Raw genomic sequence first — 23,234 nt, 5'->3', positions numbered from 1 at the left:
AATATTTGGTCTTATATGTAAGCTTAGAGTTTCCTCAAATTCTCCTCTTGCTGAGAATATAATGAAGGAGCTTACTGTCATGCCTGATAGTTATACTGCCATGTTTACAGCAACAGCATAAATACAGCCCACTCATCTCAGCAGACATCTTGTCTTAAATTCCACACATAGGCTGCAGACTGATAAGATAAAGAGGGGCGTGTGTCTCTTCCCTCTCAATAAACCAGGCTTTGTATGTAATAGGTGGGGACAGGATAACCGATGCCAGTCTGACAGAGAACAACAGAGCTGCTGGCATACTCTCCTGTCATCAGTAGCAGCAGATATTCAAGCAATCCATCTGAAGTGTCTCCATCCAGTACACAGTGTAGACTGGAGCATCGCAGTTCAGGTTTTTTTATTTTCTTCTCAGAGCAAGTTTGATGTGTGTGGAGTCAGATGAGATTGGGAAGAGTATTTCGGCTTCGTGAAGCCCTCTTCACTGAGATATGGTGTCAATTCAATAAATCCTGTAGAACAGAAGAGTCCCTGCATCTGATATCAATCTGAAGATTTCTATACTTGATTGTAAACAGTCTGGAGAAAGTGGAGCAGTTATTGGCAAGAACTTTGCTATGGTGTGATGTGGTAAATTAAGAAGAAATTGAGGGAATACCTGCCTTAATTTCTCTATTTTTTAAATAGAAATTTGGTGAACATTTACTCACAGCTAAAATGACATAGATAGGCTACAGCACACACACACACACACACACACACACACACATACATAATGAGGTAGGCAAGAAACAAATTACCATAAAACAGTCAAATATGCCAATATAAAACAACAAAGAATAAGGACAAGCTGAGAGTAGAGTGTAGAACTGAGATCCAATCGCATATTTGTTTCATCTTGCTGTCTGATTCTATTTGTAAGCCAGTAATGTGCAGTAAGTAGTGCAAGTATGGTATGCGCTACAGTAAGGTGTATAGTGTTACCTGTACAATATATTTTACTCACATGTAAAGGATAATATTGCGATATATGGCAATCAATAATTTGAATGCTTTACAGTTATATGTGGACACAGACAGTGTTGAATAACATCCATCAGTCTCCTCATGGGGTATTCTTGTCTAAGTCTTTAGGAGTATTTAGCACACTGCCAACAGGTGGCGCTGTAATCACTTCAATTTGCTCGTGAATGTGACTATTCAAGAAAAAGGTCAAGCCCAGTCTGTTAGTTTGTGTTTGTTTATTTGTTTGTGTGCGCGCGTGCGTGTGATAACGCGAATGGGCTGCTGTGGTGGAGCGCGCACGTGGGAATAATAAAATAAATAGTAATTATTCATTCATTCATTTATTTATTTATTCGTATAAAAACGTTTCTGCGCGCTCGTGAGTGAAGAGGAAAACGGAGAGGAAGAAGTGAGTTTTATTAAAATGTGATTAGCATTTTTTACTTCAGATAGAGAAAAACGAATACATAGTTGTCATTCATGCACAGTTAAACATGAACTATATTTTGTGCCCCTTTCAAAAAAAATAAACAAATCAGTGCCACGGGCCTTTTTTAACAAGCTGTTCTCCAGGGAGCTAAATATTTACTCTGGTAGATTTATGATTGAATTAAGTTAAAACAAACCAGAGAAGTGTGTGTAGGCAGCAGAGTAGAAGTACAATATGATTTAATATCTAATGAATCAAATCACAATCTTCCCGTCTTCTTTATAAGGACCCCTGATGAATAGACTAGGGTGCAATAAAAACGCACACGGGCATCAACGAGTAAAAGGGCATTTTCACCGCCCCTGTGGAGCTGCCATATCATCAAAGTTTCTGTGGCAGGCAGGCAGTACTCTAGTCCGCACACACTCGCCCGGAGCTCCGGCTGGAGGAGAGGAATCACTTCCCCCTTGGCCGAGGAGACACCGGAGAGAGGTCGGATTTAAACCCGCCCTCCGGAGGGATCTCGTTTCCCCCAAAAAAACCTCCCATTTTTCTCCCTCTCTCTCTTTCTCTCTCTCTTTTCTCTCTCTGTCTCTGTCTCTCTCTCTCTGTCCCTCTCTCTCGTCCCTCTCTCTTCCCTTTACCTTTATCCCTCGCCTTTCGCCGTCTCCCCCACCACAATCATGGATCTCACGGCGAGATGTTTGTTTCTTCTCTCCTGTCTCGGCGTGATATTGGCGATCGATTTGGAAGCGATTGATCCAGGCTACTATGTGGAGTCCGCTGCCACATCAGAGACGATCGACTACAAGGATCCCTGTAAAGCTGGTGAGATTTTTTTTTCCTCCTCTGGTCTTGTAGTAAGCTACGCTGTAATTTATTTACCTTTTATGTGTGGAGGTTGAAACATGCCACGACTGTGTTTGAGGAGCTTGCATAGATCGACCAGGGAAACGTTTTGAGGGAGATGACAGTAGTGGATGTAGTTTTTAAAAGGCTTGGGAGAACATTATGTGCAATTTGTTTTGTACTGAGTGACATAGTTTCTGCAGTTTAAAACATTTGAAGCGCCTCCTGAGTCGCCGAGGATAGACCAGCCCGGAGACTGACTGGAAGGGGTTGTAAGAATGGAAATGAAAGAGGATGAGTCCCTGAATACATTTCTCCAGACATGAAAAGTTTTTGGGCTTAAGTGCTCGTTGAAAAGTTGCAGTCTGCTGTTTGAGGCACTTTTTTCCTTCTTTTAAATGCGATCCTCCTGCAGGCTGTCTGCTGTGTATTAAAAAAGTCTCAGCTGCTGGGAAAACAAAGGATTTCTGCACTTTGATTTTCAGACTTATGCTCTCTTTCTGCTTGTTTTTCTCAGTGCACAAATAGTCTTTTTTTTTTCTCCACCGGCTATTCACACGGCCACTAAAGTGGAGGAGGGGAGAGAGGAGTGTACAGTGGAGCTTAGAAATTATGCTCACATAAATCTGTTGGCTGTTGTCTAATGGCTCAAGGTATAAATATGTCTGTTTCTTTTCGGCTGCGGCCAGGCCTGCATATTTTCCCATTATTTGGCCAAGGAATATCTGAGTTGTCATTGTAATCTTTTTTTTTTTTTTTTTTTTTTTTTTTGTACTGTGAACTCACTGTCTTGCCAAATCCCTTTGGGGGAGTTTGAACAGATTGTGTTTTCCATCTGGTGAAAGTATTCAGGTTACAGATAGAGAGAGTTGGCTTCAGTCAAAATGACCTTTAAAGTCCTGAAAGTGCATTTGACAATTTTCAGATGTGGCAGCCGAAAAAACATTTCAGAGTTAACAACTTTATCTGATTTTTTTCATTGCCCCCCAGAGAAATTGAGTGTCGCGACAGATATAAAGATTGTGCTTTAAGGGTGTTGTAGCTTTACATAAACATGACAGAGGTCATGGTGTGGAAGAACTGTGTGTCATGTACAAGTCAGTGTGAATGTTTCTTCCTGTTTTTGCTACACTTCACATTGAGTTCAGAGGAGTAACCTTGTCAAAGCAGAAATTATATTAGTCATTGGAGTGGATACACCAGGTTGTTTTGCGTCACAAGTATGGATTTACTGGACATGATGTAGTGTTGAGGACTCTGACAAAGGGTCAGTGATGCTGTGTTTATGTTGTGCTGCTGCCAAGCAATCATTGATATTAAGCAGCAACTTCCTGGCAGGGACTTTCCCACTTGATGAGCCCCTGTAGTCATTATCAGTATTTATCTCATTTATGACGACGCTATCATCACCAGTAGTCCAATTTAAGCGTCATTTAAGCGTCATTTGAATAGTTCAGTTTTGTTTATCGCTTCCGCTATAGACAGGTGGTTAAGAGACGATCACGAGTACAAACTCCCTCTCTTGTAACCCTCCCAGTCTCCAGCTCTTCCAACAACCACCTGCTTTTCTCCTTCCTACTAAGCAACAAAATGTCCAAAATCTCTCAGCTCTTCCTTTTGGTAATGCGCCAGAGACATTTTTTCCTCTATAGGGTCACTTGTACAGAGTTGATGTTTCCCAGATTATCGATTTTCTCTCTTTTTTCCCCCATTTTTCAAGCACAGAGTGTATTTGATCACTTTCTGTGGCCTCAGGGTCAGCATTTTTATGTCATGCAGTTTCCGCTGAGGAAAAATGCTTACAGCCGCGTGAAGTTCCTAATGCAGTAAGACCCAGTGAGGAGTGCATTTCATGTCCTCTCTAAGATTGACCTTGCTCAACACTGTTCTCGGATGTCAGGATTTTTACTAATTGACTGAAGGACATGTGTGTGAAATTGTTTTTCCTGTTGACAAACTGGATAAGATACAGTATCCTCAGATTGTTTAACATGCCTTTTAATACATTCTTCATTTCCTGCCACAACTCCTGTGCCACTCCTCTGCAGTTAAGCCAAAAGAAATCCCTCAAAAATGTTCACATTAGCAAAGGATTAAATAACTCTTCATTATACTAGACATGATAGAAATGTGCATTGATTGAAGAGGGCAGTGCAATAACACTGAAGCCATGCCATCTATTTAGGAAGTTAACCAGTGGAAAATTCCTTAGTTTGCAGAACTCAAACTTGGCAGCAGCCCAGGAAGTCATTTAAGACTCTAACAAGCCACTGAGATGAGATCCTCTCATTTTCAAAATGAAAAATGGATGAGAACCAGTCACGCTCATTGTCTTCTCAACTTAAATGATAATCATGAGGGCAGCAGCTGGTTTGATGTGTACATATGCATTAATTTATGAAGCAGACATCTTAATCTATTTAGCACTCTTGTGACAGTATTGCCTTTCTGTGCAGTCCATCGTGCAAATTCAGGCTTTTGCGTTTTGAGTTCCTTTGCTGCTGCGATGGCCTCAGCTGCAGACAGGAAAACTTGAACACCCCCTTCTTCTCCTGTCCTCTCTTATGCGAGTGGTTTTCCCGTTTCCCTACACCCCCAGCTCTCTTCTCTGACGGGCTCAAGCACTTCACACAGACTGTAGGTCATTCACCTTGTGCCAAGGGAAAGCACAGTTTGAAGGTGGAGTGCAGGCCAGTCACACTCTGCCACACCAGCCGAGGTGAGGTGAGTGCAGGCCATTCACAAAAGCGGCTTAGTAGGTTATCCACTGTGTGCTCACTGCCTCTGAAGAATTTGTTGTTGACTTATGTTATTCCTCTTGCTGTCAACCTCCGACCATGGTTTAAAATATAGCCGCCTGTTTTTGTTTTTGTTTTAATGAAAGTGTTTTAGAGCCTTCATCTTTTCATAAAAGTCACCTATTGTTCTTGTTAAGGCAACGCTGTAAAACCACCATGCCCTGCTATGTTATTATTTCCCATCAGGCAGTCATTCATGCAATTTAATAAAGGTTTTAATTAACTCTTACATCTCATAGAAAGATGTAAAACAGCACATTATGGCAACACATTCTGTATATTTATCAGTCAGGTTTTATTAACAGCCTGTTGTTTGTTTCCAAATCTTAGTTGTATCTTTGGATTCTGTATAAATCTCTAAAAAACAAAAAAGGCAGCCCCAAACAGATGACACTCGTTACACTCAGTCCTGCTCTGGAAACCGATGGGGCTGTCTGCTCAACCTCATGATTGGGCCTTCAAGCAGCACTTAAGCAGATGCTTTTCTTTTATCATGGAATGCAGGCTCTCTATAGCACAGCCCACACTGGGTGTTTTTTTTACATTACAGGACCCCTGCCTCTTCTCTCTCCACAGGGTTCAGGTGATTAGGGAGCCAATCTATTGGCACGATCTCTGTGCATTAGTTGGAACAATATGTTTGTCGTCAGAGCTAAGTAATAACTAATCTTGCATTACATTAATACCAAGGCTAGGTACGGAGCCTAAGTAACAGCAAATGCTCTTGGAGAGCTCATTTAAATGGCTCAAAGGATGCCCAATTAGCCTACGATAATGAGCTGCTTAACAGTCATTTCTTCATAATTCACTGTTTGTTTTTGTCCTAAATAATTCACTGGTGCTACGTTTCTGTTCGTCTGGAAGAATTGTTTTTCTGTTCCCTCCACCTGTACTAAATACTTACAGCGTTTCCCTCGGCTGCAGATACAGTGGCTTTTATTTATGGAAAGTGTTGAAGATACCTTCCAGATTTAGTGCATACACAAACCCGTTTCAACTTTCCTCAGAAAACCGTCTCTTTCCTTTCACCAGACTGCACGTGTTAGTCTGCTGTCTAAACCACAAGTATGATGGTCTAGATGGTCCAAGTAAGTTTTGTCAAAGGTGAAAATCCCTTCAGCATGGCGATGCATTATTTGTCTATGTAAGCAGCTCAAATACTGTGTATCGTTGACATTAAAACAGACAAATGGCTGGCCAGCTGATGAGTCATTAGAGGGGGTTCGACTGGCAGTAGGGTATATCAGTAATCAGTGGCAGAGATGAGCTGGGAAATCCAATCTGCTAATGGGCTTGATGGAGTGTGAAATGTTAAAGGGGAGGCAGTCTCTTGCTGTGTGCCCTTTGCAGCTGAGGCTGCTCTCAATTTTATCAATAAGATCGAAGCCGCAGTGTGGTGACAGTAACTCAGGCTTGATCTCAGCTGCGGCTGGTGAGACTTCAAGCTTTTATTGGAAAATAATTACTCGAATCTCAGGCTGAGGCTTGAGACTTCGCTGGAACCTCTTCTAATTATACCTTAGTTACCTTTTTGAAATGAGCAGAGTGCAGATAAGCACATTTTTTCCCTCCCACCTTTGTCTCAAATTGCGGTGTTAGGAAATGTCAAGGTAAGCATTTGCCAAAGAAATAACGGCTGTTGTTGTTACAAGGGAGAGAGGAACCATTTATACAGCAACTGGTCTGCATAATTCATCATTCTTCACTGTATAGTTAGGAGTATGCTTTTTTTTTCTTAGAAACAGTTTGTTTCAATATTTATGTTGCACCGGCTCTGTTACTTTACTACTTTTTTTCTATCCAATTTTAAACGTACCCTGTGTAAAGGGGACAATGGCTACCCAGGCCAGCATTTGTCAGAAAGGGCTGGTACAGAATGAAACCTAAAAAGTGATACTTACACTGTCATCAGATGGTAATCACCTTAACGCAATACACTATTGGCCTCTATTGGAATTCAAATGCAGTGTTTGTTACCAAACACAGGCTGTGAAAGGCGGTGCCAGGGTATTGTGATGCATTCCAAGCTTACATATTGGCCAGGCTTTCTCATCCTTCATCAGTGGGTCTTGTGTGAGGAAAATGTCTGTATAAGCACAGCAAGGAGTTTAAACATCAGAGTGGGGCTGGCCCTCTAAATATAGGCTGGTGTTAGTGTCTGTATAGGCTTCATATTGATGTTTGTGCAGGTTTCAGTGGCAGATGTCGTGGTCTAGTATGCACGGAAAGAGATTTATGGGAATAGTCCTGCAGTATTTGACACCGCAGAGGTCGAGGCTAGGGCATTACACGAATCAATGGGATTAATTTGACTGAGATCTCATGTGTAATCTGACTGGATTCGCTGATTTATGGGTGCAGTCTGAGATGAGAAGGATTATGATGGTTTATTCAGAGACGGGTGGGAATTGGGACTTGATCACACTTTATCTGATTTGTTCAATCCAACATTTCATCAATACATTCAGTTTGAGGCCATTATTTCATGGGAAACGAACACAGATTTTACATTTAAAGTACATTTAAACTTGAATGCCTTCTTTTTGTTGTTCTCTATCTATAAAGGGACGTGTAAATGTGACCAGAGGTGAAAAACTCTCAAAAATATTATCCAGCTCTGGACAGATATTAATATTATAACTACAGCTGTTGTCATTTAGTTAATGAATAATGTTTGGAAAGAGATGCAGCACTGTACTCTATGGTGATCACTTGCCATCTGCCACATTCACTGGGCTTTAATCTACAGTATAACACACAAGTGCTTCTGTGTTTGTAGCTCATATCATGATGGAGCTTTGGATCTAGATTAGTTTATCACCTTTCTCCATAGCTTGTCCTCAATCCCGGTCAAAAGTTGTGTACAAAAGATTCCTAAAACCTTGTGTCTGTGGATAATTAAAGCCAGGAGACAAGGGGATTAATTCCCAATCCCTGCGAGTCTTTCCATAAACCTGCAACAGCGTCTCCAGGACGACTGCTGTGCCCGGGGGAAATGAGTCCTAATGCCGCCTGGCCGTGCATTTGCTCACTTCAATCTCCACTGTTGTCTGGGAACAATGACACTGCGGATTAAGCAGCCTGTCTCCAGCACAGTGGTGGATGATTGGGACTCAGCCATGGGCAGAGAGCGCAGCCCTCTGTGAACCTCATGGGGGTGGGAGCCAGCCCGCACCTCGTTATTTGGTCACAGTCTGCACACCCTGCTAATACGGGGCAAATTGACACTTCATGTGATAAGAAATGTCCTGCAATTGCCGTCTAATTCTCCTTCGTCAATATGGCGTGACAAGGAGTTTCATAGAATTGCTTTGAGTACTTTTTTGTCTGCACTCATATGACAGCCACTTGGAATAAAGTACTCTCTATTCTTTTCAATGCTCAGCCAATTCTTGGAATCCAATAATAAAAAAATGTTGCGTTAAAAGAGAAAAATGTCCGTTTGTAGTCAGTCTATTCATCCTATACCGTGAGACATCTGGTAGCTTCCCTTATCAGTGGTGTTTTTGGCAATGCTGTCAGTATGAGTGCTGATTGTGAGTAGTCTGTTTTGCGTCTCAGGGATTTGGTCTGAGGGAATTAGTGTTTTCTTGCGAGCACAAATTAGAGGATCCCTCTGACCTCTGGAATTTAAACCTGTCCTCTGTGCATGCCCTGTCTTGCCGACAGTGATCTACACCTTTTCTTATTGCTGTCATTAGCCTCTAATCAACAACACTGTCATTCTGCTGTGCATCCTCTACGACCTGCAGGGTGGAAGACTGGCCCGCATCTACCAGAGCCAGCTCCAGATTGTTTCATTAATACTCCCATAGTGAATAGGGATGCGAGCCAAGTATTTTTTTTTTTTTGTCTTTGTTTCTATTGTGCTTTTCATCCCTTTTCTCTCTTGTCTCAGACCTCTGTCAAACTTGTATTTGAGAGCAGGAGATAAAAGGCCTTTCCGGGTTTTTTTGTGTGCAAAAAAAAGGGAAAAAAGATCTGATGAGCTGCCTCAAAACCAAAATAAAACCCAGTTTATCCACACACAGTGAATTTTCTTGTGAATTTTACAGTAAGGGTAGCTTGTATCAGTGGTGACACATTGAAGAGTTACAGATTCGAATTTCTGACAAACACAGCTGCTGTAAATCACTTCTATTAACTCTACAGTGTAGCGGTTCTCCCAGCTTCTTCCCCCTCAGGGTTTGTCTCCCTTCCACCGCACTAACCTCCAAACACACATCCAGAAGGCTGTCATTTTCTTTCTGCTCCACATCTGCCATCCCTATTCAGAGCTGCGGTGTGGGCAGAGGGGATATGCCTTCTTCCTCTCTTCCCTTCCTTTCCTTTCGTTGTCTTCTCCTGTTCAGGCATGGATTAAAATGCCAACCCCTTTGGCCCCCCTCTGCTTCATCTCAAAACCCCCATCACCTCCAGCAGCCCCCCACACAACCCCTTACTCCTGCATACAATCCCGGCCATAAATTCTGGAAACGTGCTGGTGTTAAAAGCTTGTTAAACGGAGCGCCCGTCTCTGTAGAAAGGTCTCCTAACTTATGCTGCACAGAAATGGGGCATTTAGTAAGGAATCCTATAAAGCACATTCCTCATAAAGTAGGACTGTTTGGTTATTTTCCCTCTCCTTGGCCTCATTAAAGAGCTATTACTTGTTCAAGGTGCCCCATATTACTCCATCGAGGCAGTGTCAGTGTCTCACTGTATCATGTCTGATGGCTCTCATTAACTATCCAAAGACGCCAAAGCACACAGTGTGAGTTTTGTTGTTTGGTAACAGCTGGACTGAACTTGGCTCAATTAATCATGTGGACTCTAAGGTTTCTGGGTTCATGCTCTCTTTTTGTGTCGCGGAGCTACAGCGGCCATGTGCAATATACTGCTTATATTTCTATCCTATAATTTGGAGTGGAGACAAGGCAGCTTTCCTGTTACCTAAACAGTCATACAGCTGCTTCACAACTCTGTTTCTATTACTCTGGGAGGAAAGGGTAAACAGGACAGAGTCAAGACAGGAATGAAGTTTATATTTTTATACGTGTGTCTGTTAAACGCTTTAGGCTGTCCACAAGTGCTTTGACTGGGTCTTCATGCAGCCTATTCAGTCTGAGCAGCAGGAAAAGCTTGGGGCTACTGGGCGGTGCGAACCGATGCTCCATATTGTGAAGATGCCTTACAGTCGTCTTGACATGTGCCTTCTCTGTTTTGTCTGTTTCAGCTGCCTTTCTGGGAGACATTGCTCTGGACGAGGAGGACCTGCGAATGTTTAAAGTGGAGAGAATAATAGATTTGGCTCAGAGAACCGTCCACATTGTAAACCGCACAGATACAGGTAACTACAATAAAAAAAGTACAGCTTCAAAGATTATAACTTGACCTGAAACTTGATAAAATTGCAGCTAAATGCCTGAAATTGTTTTTTTTTTCTCTCATGTAATTATACTCTAACACAACAACTGTCATACATCTCTCCTCTCCGTCAAAGAGTCGGTAGCAGCACCTGTTGGATGTCGTTTCTGTGTTTTTCATGAGCTCTCTTTAAATGTTTACGCCTACAATCTATCTTGCTATTGCTACATATCAGTACACCTGTATAACAATGTACGACAGTAATTGCCAGGCTTTGTCAGGTTAAATGCTGTTCTTAGAATGAAAAGCAGTATTTAGGCAGCAGCTGTGAGTCACCAGGGATTCATATGCTCCACAATCCTAAAAAACTATAGGTGAGCATGAACCAGCAAGTATGTGCATGTTGTGGACGGTGTTTGGATGGCGAGAGTTTTTTTTTTTTAATTTACTGGAAGTAATTTGCATGGGGGAAGAAACATTACACAAGATTAAGTATACACCTGAATTCTTTTTATATAACCAACAGGAAAGACAGCATTTAAACTACATAGTCTACACAGATTAGGTTAAGACTGCAATGGAGATAAACCAGACTGTGTACACACTCTTCTCTGAATATCCCTTCCTCCACTTGTCACCGCCCATCTAAATGCTGTGCAATGAAAAGGCTATGCTAGTTTTTCAAATGACAAAACTACATACTGCCATTGCACAAGACTCTTCTTTAAGAACAAATCAAGCACGGCTGAGGTTCATTGAGTGTAACGCTTTGTTGCCATAGACTTGCTCAGTCTGTATAGAACGGTCAAGTTTTAATAACAAATTAAACTAAATTAAAAACTGTATTTAGAAGGAGAAAAAAAGATTATTGCGTTATTATTGACCAGTTCTTATATAACTAGCTCCCAGTTGATCCGCATAATGAAAAAGAATTGATTATCAATAGAATTACTCATCTTTCAGGAAATAACTCAAATTATAATCTTCATGAAATCGACTTGTTCTCACAGAATTCAATGTGTGAACCCAAGACATTTAGTTTTTTTTAAGCTCATTTTTTCAAGCTTTGCGTTTATTTGACAGTGTTGAGACAGGAAATGTAGAAGAGGGGAACAGAGAGGAGTGAGACATACAACACAGGTGCAGGATTTAAACCCTGTGTGTTGGGGTTATGTGGTATATGCCTTCACTATTAAGCCAACACCACAACCAAGACATTTCTCAGCACACCTCAGTCTTTCACCTCCTCTTGCTGGACTACGATCTTACCTCTTGGTCATATCTCCTTATCTGATTTGCACTCTAATCCTCATTTTTCTGCTCTCTGTCTGTCCTACATAAATCAAGGAGCAGGGACGTGTGACTGAATTAATGTTCAGAATAAGTAGTAATAAACCCTTTGACCTAAGAAAGCCTTCCTGTCTTACTATGAATGAAAATGGCAGATTTAATCACAATATTGTAATTAACACATCTTCCACAAGTTTTGTCTTCCCGTTCTTTCTTATCTGTGAGTCATGCAGATTTGGCTGTTATCAGACTTTCCCTCATCACACGCACAAGTGTACGTGCTAATTGATCTCACCACGCTGTTAAGATTTTAGTCCTGTGGACTGAAATTCAATAGAACACATTGTTCCAGCAAATTAAAATGCATGTTAATCAAATTTAGTTTGAAAATATGAGGGAACACAATTATAAGGTGTTCTGTAGTGATAATGAACACTAACCCATGTGCAGGATGTACTGATACCAAATGTATTTGTTACTTGCTTCTACAGCAATCTAATAAAACTATATATGTATTCAAAGCAATAATGCTTTGAATACATTTTTTACTTGTTGCTATTTATGTATTGTTGAGATTCTGCAGATGTATTAAAGTAACACCACAATAACAGGAAGCTATTGAGAAGGAAGTGAAACTGCACTGACTTTTTACGGTGGTTCATCCCTGTCCTAAACATTTTAGTCAAATGATAAAAAGAAGATCATACAAAGATACAACACCATATTTGCTTGAGTGTTAGTTAAATTGTTTAGAATGATGTCCTTACTCAGGTGACTATCAAATCTAAATGCCTGAAATGGTAAAACTTTTGTTTGCAGCAGTTAAATTCCTGTCATGATAATATAATGCACCTTTTAAAACTATAATTCTTTCACCAGATAAAACATTTCCATTCTCATACAGAGCTGCATCATTCAGGAGATCAACTGAAAACCAATAAAAAACATCTGTGCTTTTATGTAAAAAGATATTCTCTTCTGAAAAATGTTTGTGTTTTAAAGGGTTTTGTGGTGTGAATAGTTGCAAAATGATGTATTTTTTTCTACTCTTGCTTTACTCCAAGTTTCCCCTGCTCTGTAGAATAATGAAGTACTGTGTAGACGTATATGTGGTTCACTTATGATATATTATAATCATCAGGTTTACGTGGTAGCTTAGTCTCCATGGTTACTCTGCATTGATGAGTGTCTGAGTGACATTAAAACAGTGAAATTAATTTGAGAGAAGAAAGACTCCAGCTTCAATAAAAAATTAATTCAGTGTAAACAAAGAAGAAGTGACATTTGAACAAATGCCTCTTTCAGGATGTAAATGTAATTTTCTAAATAAGAAATAATAATTATAATTTTGGGGAGTGTTGAGAAGGGGATGAAATGCCTCATTTGTCATCTTAACAACTAACAGGCTGTTTTAGAGAAATAGTTGCTCAGTCAGACCAAGAACTGTGTTTAATAATTTATCTTATTTTTGTTTTCTTGAAATGACATTTTCAGGATCAACCAGTCAGAGTAGCCGCAGTAGGCAAGGCTCACACCGCAGGAAAAGGGCTGCCACCTCCAGACCTGAGCGTGTTTGGCCTGAAGGTGTTATTCCTTATGTCATCAGTGGCAATTTTAGTGGTAAGTAACACTGATTTACTGTTCCTTCTGCTTAAGAATAATTCCTTCTTTTTCTGACTTGTGAATGTATTTGTGTACATGGAGATATAATGGCAGGAAACAATTTGTGTTGAAGCATTATATTTAACGGACACAACTTCCTCAAAATAAATACATTATAGACAGAAATATATTTGTCATCTAGTCATTTCACCATAAAAGGTTTTATTATGATGATCAGAAACATATAAGATTAAAAAAACTGTATCATGAAACCTTTTGCATTTATTATTCAACAGATAGTTTATATAGCACCATCTATGCGACTTTCTTTACAACTCCAAACTCTGAAAGCTGTTAACACACACACCCTGTGACAGCTGGTGTGTGTGTGTGTGTGTGTGTGTGTGTGTGTGTGTGTGTGTGTGTGTGTCTGTCTGTGTGCTTCTGTGTGTGTGTGTGTCTGTGTGTGTGTGTGTGTGTGTGTGTGTGTCTCACTGATCTCACCCTTTCTGTCATCCTATTCAGGCAGCCAGCGGGCGATATTCCGCCAAGCCATGCGGCACTGGGAGAAGCACACCTGTGTGACCTTTATTGAGAGGACGCAGGAGGAGAGCTATATTGTCTTCACCTACCGACCATGTGGGTGAGTCAGTGGGGTTTTTAGCTCCCACATGAAGGAACAGAACAATGGTCCTTCTATGTTGAGCCTGCTTTATCTACATCTAATTATTTAGCACCAAAGTACTTTTCCTTGACTCCTGCTCAGCAGCCTTTCACCATTGTTCATCCTCTCAGTTCACGGTCCCTGCGTGACTTGTTATTTCAGACCCCTACCAGTCCTGAGAGAGAAGGCTATTCAATGGTCACCAATGTTTCCTGTGTCTCATCATCACACTGCAGCAGTCACTTACAGCACTTGCGTCATACATGGTGTACAGAATTGCACCCAAAGGAGAGACGTCTTCATCCTCTCCATAACTATGTTCACCTCACTCCACTAAAGTTAGGCTCAGTGTCCATTCAGCATTTCTCCATTAAATGATACTCAGGAGAAGTGCTTTGTGTGGTTCTTGTTGTTGCTAAGCGACTATTCGCAACCTGTTTGGACCTGCTCTTTTATTTAATAATGAAATGCTTACAACAACTGCTTTTGGGAACACAAACCAGTGCAACCTATTAATTTTGGATATTGAGAAAAAGTGAGACTGGAGCTGCTAGAGAAGTATTAGAGAGTTTCTCAGGGGACACACAAACCTAAATGTTCTCCATTCCCATGTTTTAACCTCACACAAATTTAGACCACAAGTTGGACCCATTATGTCATTACCCACAATATACCTCTCCCACTGATATGTATCATTCAACACAAATAGCTTAACAGAAAGCGGATGCTGCTCATGAAACTGAACTTTTTCCGGCCAACTGTTGATAGCCATTTTTAGCTTGGTAACTGGCCTCTGGAGCAACAGGGATGACATTATCCACGCAGGCGGCAGTGGTTAGCAGTGGGAATGCTTGACTCTGCTGCATATTCAGCAGGCCCCCATCTGTCCTGTGCAAAGTTCAAGGCGTGTCTCAGGAGAGCCTGGCTGGGCTCACAGTAATTAGAGAGCGGCTGTCTGGCCCACAGGGCCGTGATGTGTGTGCCCGTCCTGCACACTCCCACACTGAACCTTTCATGTCACGCTGCGATGGAGCACTGCAGCCAGCCAGCTTCCACCGTCACTCGCAGCATTTGCATTGGCAGACGGATGAATGAATGTCACTGCTGTATGTGTGGATGACGGGTCCCTTGTATGACTCTCCTGTAAAACAGACCAGAAGTTGTTGTCTTTATCACAAGCTCTGTTATAAACACACACTTCATGTGAAATATAGGAAATACTGTGGAGATGATAGAGCGAGAAACACATTCCTTCTTCTTCTCCCTTGGGCAAAATTAAGTTTTTTTGGCCTCCCTCTGTAGTTTCCACTCGCTTGTGATCTTTTTTCTTTTTAAATTTACTAAAATATAAATTCCAGTCACTATATCTTGGCTTTGTTAACAATGCTCCTCTGTTTGTATGTGCGACTGGCTGCTGGTTCACAGGTGCTGCTCCTACGTGGGTCGTCGCGGAGGGGGCCCCCAGGCCATATCCATTGGGAAAAACTGTGACAAGTTTGGTATTGTAGTCCATGAGTTGGGTCATGTGATTGGGTTCTGGCACGAACACACAAGGCCTGATCGAGATGACCACGTCAGCATTATCAGAGACAACATTCAACCAGGTAGGAGCATGGGTCTCATTTAATCCCTCAGCAATACATTTTGGAGAGACACATTATGAGATGAAATTATAAAAGTCACACACAAAGAGTCTGGGCTAAGGTGGAAAAAGTATGAAAAATTAAACAACTTGTGGGAGGAAAAATTAACCACTGTGGGTTATTCACACATCCTCAGTCACATTTCTATTAAACCAACTGTTTTTAGATCTGTTGAACCACATATAAATTTTGATAGACAAGGGTTTTGAAACACACATTAGCTTAACTTTTCCAGGTGGCTCATCTGCATCTGTAGCCAGCGCAAAACTGTATTCACCTTTGACTCACACACATGAGGGTGCACAGTGTGACTCAGCTTCATATTTCAACTGTGCTTTTCCCCTTTTTCCTTTCACAGGACAAGAGTATAACTTCTTGAAGATGGAGCCGGGGGAGGTGGACTCTTTGGGAGAAGTCTATGACTTTGACAGTATCATGCACTATGCCAGGAATACATTCTCAAGGTAGGAGCCAAGCCAAGTTCCACTCAGCTCACCCCAGACATGAAACTAGTCTTAGATCAAGTCAGGCCGAGCTTTTTCCCACTCTTCTGCAACCTTGTAACCCATCATCATGTTTTCCATATCTGATCTTTGTGTTTTATGACTCTATAGGTCTATCTGTATGTATAGGCTGCTGAGTAATGTGGCTTGATTCCCGAATGTTGGGAAAAAAAGAAACTCTTATTTCTCCCCTCTCTAATAAATCACTAGAAAACTAACATGCAGCCTGAGGACATCACATTTGAAAAGCCTTACTGTTGCTTGAATGTCTGTCTTGGATCTCGATTGTTTCCTCACTTTTTGAGTTCAGATGCAAAGAGATGGAAGCTCATTTCTTGGGAAAAGATGGAAATTTTCAAAGAAGCTGCTATAAACGCTTCTCTTTGGACTCACTTCCTTCCGTATGTTTCCTTTGGATAGACTTTTTTTTTTCTTTTTAAACAATTTTCACATTGCACGGGGCTTTAGGGACACTGCAGGCACACTAATGTGATTTATGTAATATTTGGACAGGATTAAATTGCTTATTGGTATATTGGGAGAGTCAAAAAACAATACACTTGGTGCCTGAGGTAAGCTGTAACAAGAAATCTGATGTGTCTGGTTCCATTTAGCATCTTCCTTTAGAGCCCAGAGGAGATCAGAGTGAGTTTGTCAATTTCACATCTAGCTGAGTTCTTGCTTCATAGTTTTTTGCCTTTTCTGGCAACTAAACGCATATCCTTCACATTATTTGGACTCCTCTTACAATATTTGCAATAGGAACAGACTTAAATCATTACAATCTTCAGTTTCTTAAGAGGTTAAATTGATGCATACAATATTTTTTCTTTAAAGTGAAAGCCTAGTGTTTGTAGGCAGAGTGAAAGTAGGATGTGCCAGCTTCTTCCCACAGCTTATTCAAATTAAGCCTGGTTTTAAGGGTTCTCTCTTCGGCACCTGCTGCTTTAGCAGCAGCAGCCCCAGTAAAGCAGCATCAGCCCTGGGCTGAGCTAGCCCAGCAAAAGTAGCCCCGCTTCATCACAACATCAATTTCTATAGACCACTTTCAGGGCAATGTGAAACTTTCTTGTAAAAGTCATGCTTTCATACCATCGACCAGCTCATTATACTCCTAAAGGCTCTTTGAAGAGGTTTTAATGAGTAGTAGCATGATAGTCACCGGAGGGTAATGCAGAGGTTCATACTATAAGCTCATTTTGTAGGTGTTTGCTGCAAAGCTTCACCTTCATAGCACTCAGGTGTTATAATAGATGCCTTGCTACTAACTGTCTTCTGTACTCCAAGCACAATGTAGGTCAACCCCTAGTAATCACCTACATATGGTAAGGAATGAGGAAGTGGAAATTTTATTGTCTCAATTAATGTTTCCCCTACATCTGACAGAAAAGTTAACTAATAAATAGACATAAATGACAAAAATTTTGAGGCCTAGCTGAGACCAAATTTGGTGTCGAATTTGTTGGACACTGTAACCATGTTTCAAAGAAAGCAGAACTGTAAATGTGTCATACTTAATGACCAGCTAACCTCATTCTTAACTCCCTGTCAGATGTTACAGGAAACTCTTCCAGATGTTGTGCTGTCACTTAGTTCTTCGCAAGGGTGTAGCAGCGCCAGAGAAAAGATCTCACTAGAAAAAGTCCCATGACAAACACTGGTCAGTCTGGGCTCTTACTCTAGTCATCTCAGGCGGTGGATAATTTGAAGTGTTATTTACCAGCTGGGTGACTGCAAAGCCAAAATAGACCTCTTGGGAGAAGTTGACTCAGATTCAGCTTCTGAGTCAGTCATTACAAAAGCATCACTACACTCACAGAAAATTGGATTAATTTATTGTGTTAAGTTTGACAAGGAAACCATACCAAAAGGCGTGTAAATGTTATGGTTACACCTTGATGCAGTGTGCAGGATATGACTTCAGTGTTGTGTACAAAAAAACTGCATTTTGACCTTGCCTATAAAATGGGGGAACCTTTCAGACAGCTGCAGGAACAGCCACTCTAACCATGCAATGTGCTACCTATAGCAGGAATAGTTTTGACAGCCCTCAGTAAGCCAGAGTGGGTGTAATGTGATCTCTGGGTACTTTTTTGTCAAAGCAAAACGCAAGTGAGCCCAGACTATGATCACTACTACCTCAGTCTGATATGAGAACCAGCTGTTGGCAGTCCTTTTGTTCTTTCATAGCCATCTATGTCAGCTGTATATATATTTTTCTACTCTCTCTAAATCCAGCTCACGACGCTCTCCCATGCCCTGTGCTACTCTCTTAGTGTATGGGCCTCCTTCGCAAATCAACTGCCATGCTCTTGCGGCAAACAGATTCTGGGAAGCAGAGAGGGAATCTTTGTCCTAACGGAGGCTGTAGCTGGGTGTAGGCCAATGTACAGAAATGCCTGTCTGGCCCTGTGTGTCCTAACTGTAGGTCGAGAATGCAGTTCAATGCAGAATAGAGGTGAAATACTGTGTGTGCACTTTGCACAGCTTCACTCAGTTTACTCCAACTCTCATTTCTTTCTCTTGTGGATGTTTGGATCTACATGATCCTTTGTTGACTTGAACAAAGTCCTCTGCAGCTGATAAATTGTTGTTTTTTTTAAAGGTTAAGAGGATGACTTTATCTCATATTGGATTTCAGTCAGCTCAGCACTCTGGCTATGACTCCAGGCCAAGGCTCGGACTTAACCCCATGATCTTGTAAATTTGCGGTATGCTTTTCAGCCTGCTGCACAATGAAGGCGGCCCAGCCCTTAAGTATGTTTATGTTGGGTAATCTTCCAAGTTCTGTTTTCACTCTAACTCTGTTGCTGTCTTCATGGAACTGTGTTGATCAATAAGACTGTTTGGACATGAGAGAGGAATGGCTACCACTGCCGGGGAATGTTTCACAGAGCTGTATTAGCAGACAAGGGGCTCCTGTTAGCTTTTCACAAGTCATTCCAAGCACTTTTTCTACAGCACTGATTGGCTGATTTACCTGTGCCAGTGTCTGTCTTTCTTACTCCATTATTAGTCTGTGTGTTTGCTCGGTGTTTTACAGTAAATCACCGTGGGAAGCCAGGGCCTTTGCTGCGGGTGTTGTTCGAAAGATTTCATGGCTTGTCTTGATGTTTTGCTATCTCTTGGGTACAAGCAGGGCTGATCCCTGTGCTTTTTGTCTGGGGGTGTGTTACCCGACCCACAACTCTGCCTGCCCCCTCCTTTTCTTCAGAGATATTTTTCAGGACCGGTGCATGGAACAGTGCCAACTCAAATAGAGACCTGCCAGTGTGCCCTTTGTCTGCTCTGACACCGACTGGAGTGGCGTTTTTCACCAACAGCCAGCATACGGGCTCCTGGAAGCTCACAGACGGGCAGGCAGAGTCTAAACTGTTAGCTCCAACTGCACTGTTTGCACATGCCTGGCGTTGATAGGCATGTCACCATGGGAACGGCCAGGGATCCAGGCCGTTGCTCGCCAATACTTAGAGAAAAATAGAGATGATAAACTAACAAAGTGTCAAGTGAGGCATCAGTGTGAAAAGGGTCTTACTGGACAAACTGTCATTTTTAAAGCAATCTATATGTTTGTGTGACCTTTTGGTGGTGACAGTCATTTTACACTTTGAAATATCAAAAATGTGGCTGTTGTTCACGTACAAACATTCGCGGCTCAGTTACTCTGGAGAAGGTCTTTGGCTCTTAGTTCATCTCCATCTGTGGGGCAGACGTGTGTGTGTGAAGAACGATGTCAGTGTTAACCTTAGAAACAGACTGCGTGACCCTGACCTCAAAGGAAGACTGTGATAAGTGACTGCAACTGTCCATCTGTTGGATTTTAGCCGGGGTGGACTAAATCCGATTTCTAAAATCCAAAATAAAAGATTAAAATGAATGACTTAAGATCCTCAGCCTACAGACACACAATTTAACGTTAGAATATGTTGGTTGCAGATGGAGGAGGTCATGGTAATAGAGTTAAAAAAAACATATAATCAAGAGTAAAAACGTCCATTTGGTATTTTCAAATAACATCAGTGTGTCTATCATATCCTGAACAGTTATGCTAAATCAGAGACAAGTGGTCTTAATGATCTAATGTTGGTTACAGCACAAGCAGTTAGTCTAACTACACTTTTGTTCACATGTGTGTGGTTGTGCATGCTCATGCCAAAGTCAGCAGGAGGCACAAGAATTCATGCTGTCATTTTAAGTGATGCAAATCATTTGAAGTTATCTGTGACCACTGTATTGTTTAATTATATTGACATTAAACCATAAATCCCACATGAATATTGACATTTCATGGCTACAAATGCAGTGGTTTCAAAAGAATAAGATCTCCATGCACTACTTGCCGGACTGTTGGATTTCTACAAGACAACCCCATGTTGTTTGGTTTAGTCAGTACTGGCAGTACTTAATTTCATCATGGTATTTAAAAGTCTCAGCCCTGTAAAAAACATTAAAAGCAATGTTGACTTTGATTGACTTCCTCTGATCAATCGTACGTCACCAAATCCTTGAGCAATCATGTTTTGGTAGCGTGTCAGCATGTTGGAATAGTTAACAGGTTTGTAATGCATGCTGTCTGGGTTTCATGCAACATTAACATCAGTCTCTCGTTCCGAATTACAGAGGCATCTTCTTGGACACCATCCTGCCACGCTATGATGTGAATGGAGTGCGACCACCCATTGGCCAGAGAACCAGACTGAGCAAAGGGGATATTGCACAAGCACGCAAACTCTACAAGTGCTCCCGTAAGACCAAAATGACAGATCCTGTCTGCTGTGGGGTTTTCCTGTGTATTTTTGCATGTGTGCACTACACAGTCCTGAGAAAGAGGTCTATAGCTCCTCCTGCCTTTCTCCTAGATTCAGCTCACATTGTGTGGAAATAACCAAGCAGCTACTATTGATGTGGTGTGGCTCCTTGGCTACAGCGTCCGAGACTCCCAAGCTGGGAGGAGTGTAAACACTGCCCAGGGACAGGAAGTTTGTCATCACTTTTTCCCAGATACACGCAAAAGAACAGCTTCCCTGGAGAAGACAATGTCTAAAACGATTTTTGGGAATCAAGGCTCATGTCCGAGCATCACAGCACTCTATAAACAGTGTAGCTATACACTAAGGAGAGTTACATAAGCCTGGCATTTTTCCGAAACACTCACATTGTTTATGTTTCCAGAGAGGACAGAGAGGATTTAATGTGCCTGAAGTAAACAGAATTTATAGCATTAACAGATGTACATTGAACCTTCTGCTGAATGGATTTGATGTCAGACAGTTAATTGTAGGTCAGGCCAGGATAGCTGAGCTGTCAGCCTCACATCAAAGCTCAATGAATAAACACAGAGATGGTCACCAGAGCTAAACCAGCCAGTGCGGTTTTAGTGTAGTGCTTTACCCTTAAATCTATATGTGTTTGTGCAAGCTTTCTGTCTCTCGAGGAAGAAACAGACTGGATGATGTGGCGCACATTGTGGGGGATGAGGTAGTGATTCTCTCCACGTGTTCCTGGAAAAAAGAAAAAAAAACCTTAAAGAGCCACGGGTCTCCCATTCATGTAGCATTCCAGGGAGTGATTGTCATCCCCCGTGTGTGCTAGTGCTTGTTAATGGGTTAGTACTGGCAGACCTGTGCCAAGCATTATTACACACAACTTGTAGCTCAGGGCTCCTTGTTTTATTGCTTACACACAGTCCTTGTGGGAAGCAATGAACGTAAATAGTCGTGGAGATGTTTTCTTACTCTTACTAAATGCAACCCACGGTAAAGATAAAACGGAGGAAATAAAGAGTGCAAACAGAGTTCTTAAGAAGAATAATTCAAGGTATAAATCTACTTTCTATTATTTCCCAGTTGCTTTAATTAAACACGTCTTTCTCCCACTTGGCATGAGCCTCCCTCAGTTGCTCCATGAGGCTGTATTGTGTTTGGAGTAAGTCTTTGGGCACTTGCACACTTAGTTTCGCCAGTCAAGCTAAGGCTGTTTTTTCACTGCCAACACGTACATAATGCATCACATCCTCCAGAGAGCTGGGTTATTTATAGAGGGCCAGGTTTATTTTCAGAGGATGCTCAGAGAAAGTGTCTCACAATCTCTATTCCTTTGTGTGATCATCATCTGGAGTAGGTGGGGGAGGAGAGGGGTGAGGCGCAGGGTTGTGAGTCAATATTATCAGCAGATGTGCCTTTGAAAATAAAAGAGCTACCCTTTACTTCACAATCATGATTATAATTCTATTATCAAACATCTGTTTCCTCATCGTGGTTGCAGGGGAAATGCTTTAGAGCTGTTTGTATAGTTTGAATTAGTGTCTTAGGTGTTTTCAGGGAGTAAGTGATCTCATGCCTCATGGCTCAGGCCCTTACGGGGAGTTCTGTGTGTGTTTGCTTCTGTGAACAGGATGTGGGGACAGTCTGCAGGACAGCAGCGGGAACTTCTCCTCTCCTGGTTTCCCCAACGGATACTCAGCCTACATGCACTGCATCTGGAGAATATCAGTCACACCAGGGGAAAAGGTATGAGCATATGGAAGAAGCCAGATCAACTTTGATACGCCTTAAAACAAGCACTGCAGTCTGTTTGTAGCTGTGGTGTCTTTGTTACTTTTTATTTATCCGAGCAGTAGCAGTGTGTAACTTTTGGCCTGTTCAGTATCAATAATCATGCTCTCTTTGTTTTTAAGATCATTCTGAACTTCACCTCCATGGATCTGTACAGGAGTCACTTGTGTTGGTATGACCATGTGGAGATCAGAGATGGATACTGGAGGAAGGCGCCTCTCAAAGGTTAGTTTTGCTGAATCATTCTGTACATTGAGTTTCCTCTCACAGTGTATATACTTTTAGGAGCCTCTATGCAGTAAAGAGCTGTGCAGTTGACTTTCAGAGTTATTGAAGGTGTTGTGATAATCAAATCTTGGTTTATGTGTGTGTTTTCACCTGTGACCTAGGTCGTTTCTGTGGTGATAAGCTGCCCGAACCAATCATCTCCACCGACAGCCGGCTGTGGATTGAGTTCCGCAGCAGCAGTAACTGGGTGGGAAAAGGTTTCTCTGCCGTTTATGAGGGTAAGCACTTATTCCCCGACCTCCTTCCAAACCGTTCCAGCATGTCT

At 41.7% G+C, this 23,234-nt stretch overlaps 1 protein-coding gene across 1 annotated transcript in view; it reads left to right on the top strand.

Moving 5' to 3' along the window:
- Window positions 1-1,875: 1,875 nt before the first annotated feature.
- bmp1a (bone morphogenetic protein 1a) overlaps window positions 1,876-23,234 on the top strand; it is a 30,340-nt gene continuing 8,981 nt past the window's right edge. The window contains exons 1-10 of the mRNA XM_053324756.1: window positions 1,876-2,260; window positions 10,295-10,408; window positions 13,210-13,335; window positions 13,843-13,960; window positions 15,407-15,585; window positions 15,983-16,088; window positions 20,748-20,872; window positions 22,521-22,636; window positions 22,804-22,906; window positions 23,071-23,187. Of these exons, the coding sequence (XP_053180731.1) occupies window positions 2,116-2,260; window positions 10,295-10,408; window positions 13,210-13,335; window positions 13,843-13,960; window positions 15,407-15,585; window positions 15,983-16,088; window positions 20,748-20,872; window positions 22,521-22,636; window positions 22,804-22,906; window positions 23,071-23,187 (1,249 nt within the window). The 5' untranslated portion in view covers window positions 1,876-2,115. The remainder of the gene's footprint in view (window positions 2,261-10,294; window positions 10,409-13,209; window positions 13,336-13,842; window positions 13,961-15,406; window positions 15,586-15,982; window positions 16,089-20,747; window positions 20,873-22,520; window positions 22,637-22,803; window positions 22,907-23,070; window positions 23,188-23,234) is intronic.

Source organism: Scomber japonicus, chromosome 9 (genome assembly GCF_027409825.1).
Source record: "Scomber japonicus isolate fScoJap1 chromosome 9, fScoJap1.pri, whole genome shotgun sequence".
In the NCBI taxonomy this organism is placed as follows: domain Eukaryota; kingdom Metazoa; phylum Chordata; class Actinopteri; order Scombriformes; family Scombridae; genus Scomber; species Scomber japonicus.
This window is presented reverse-complemented; position numbering and strand designations above follow the sequence as displayed.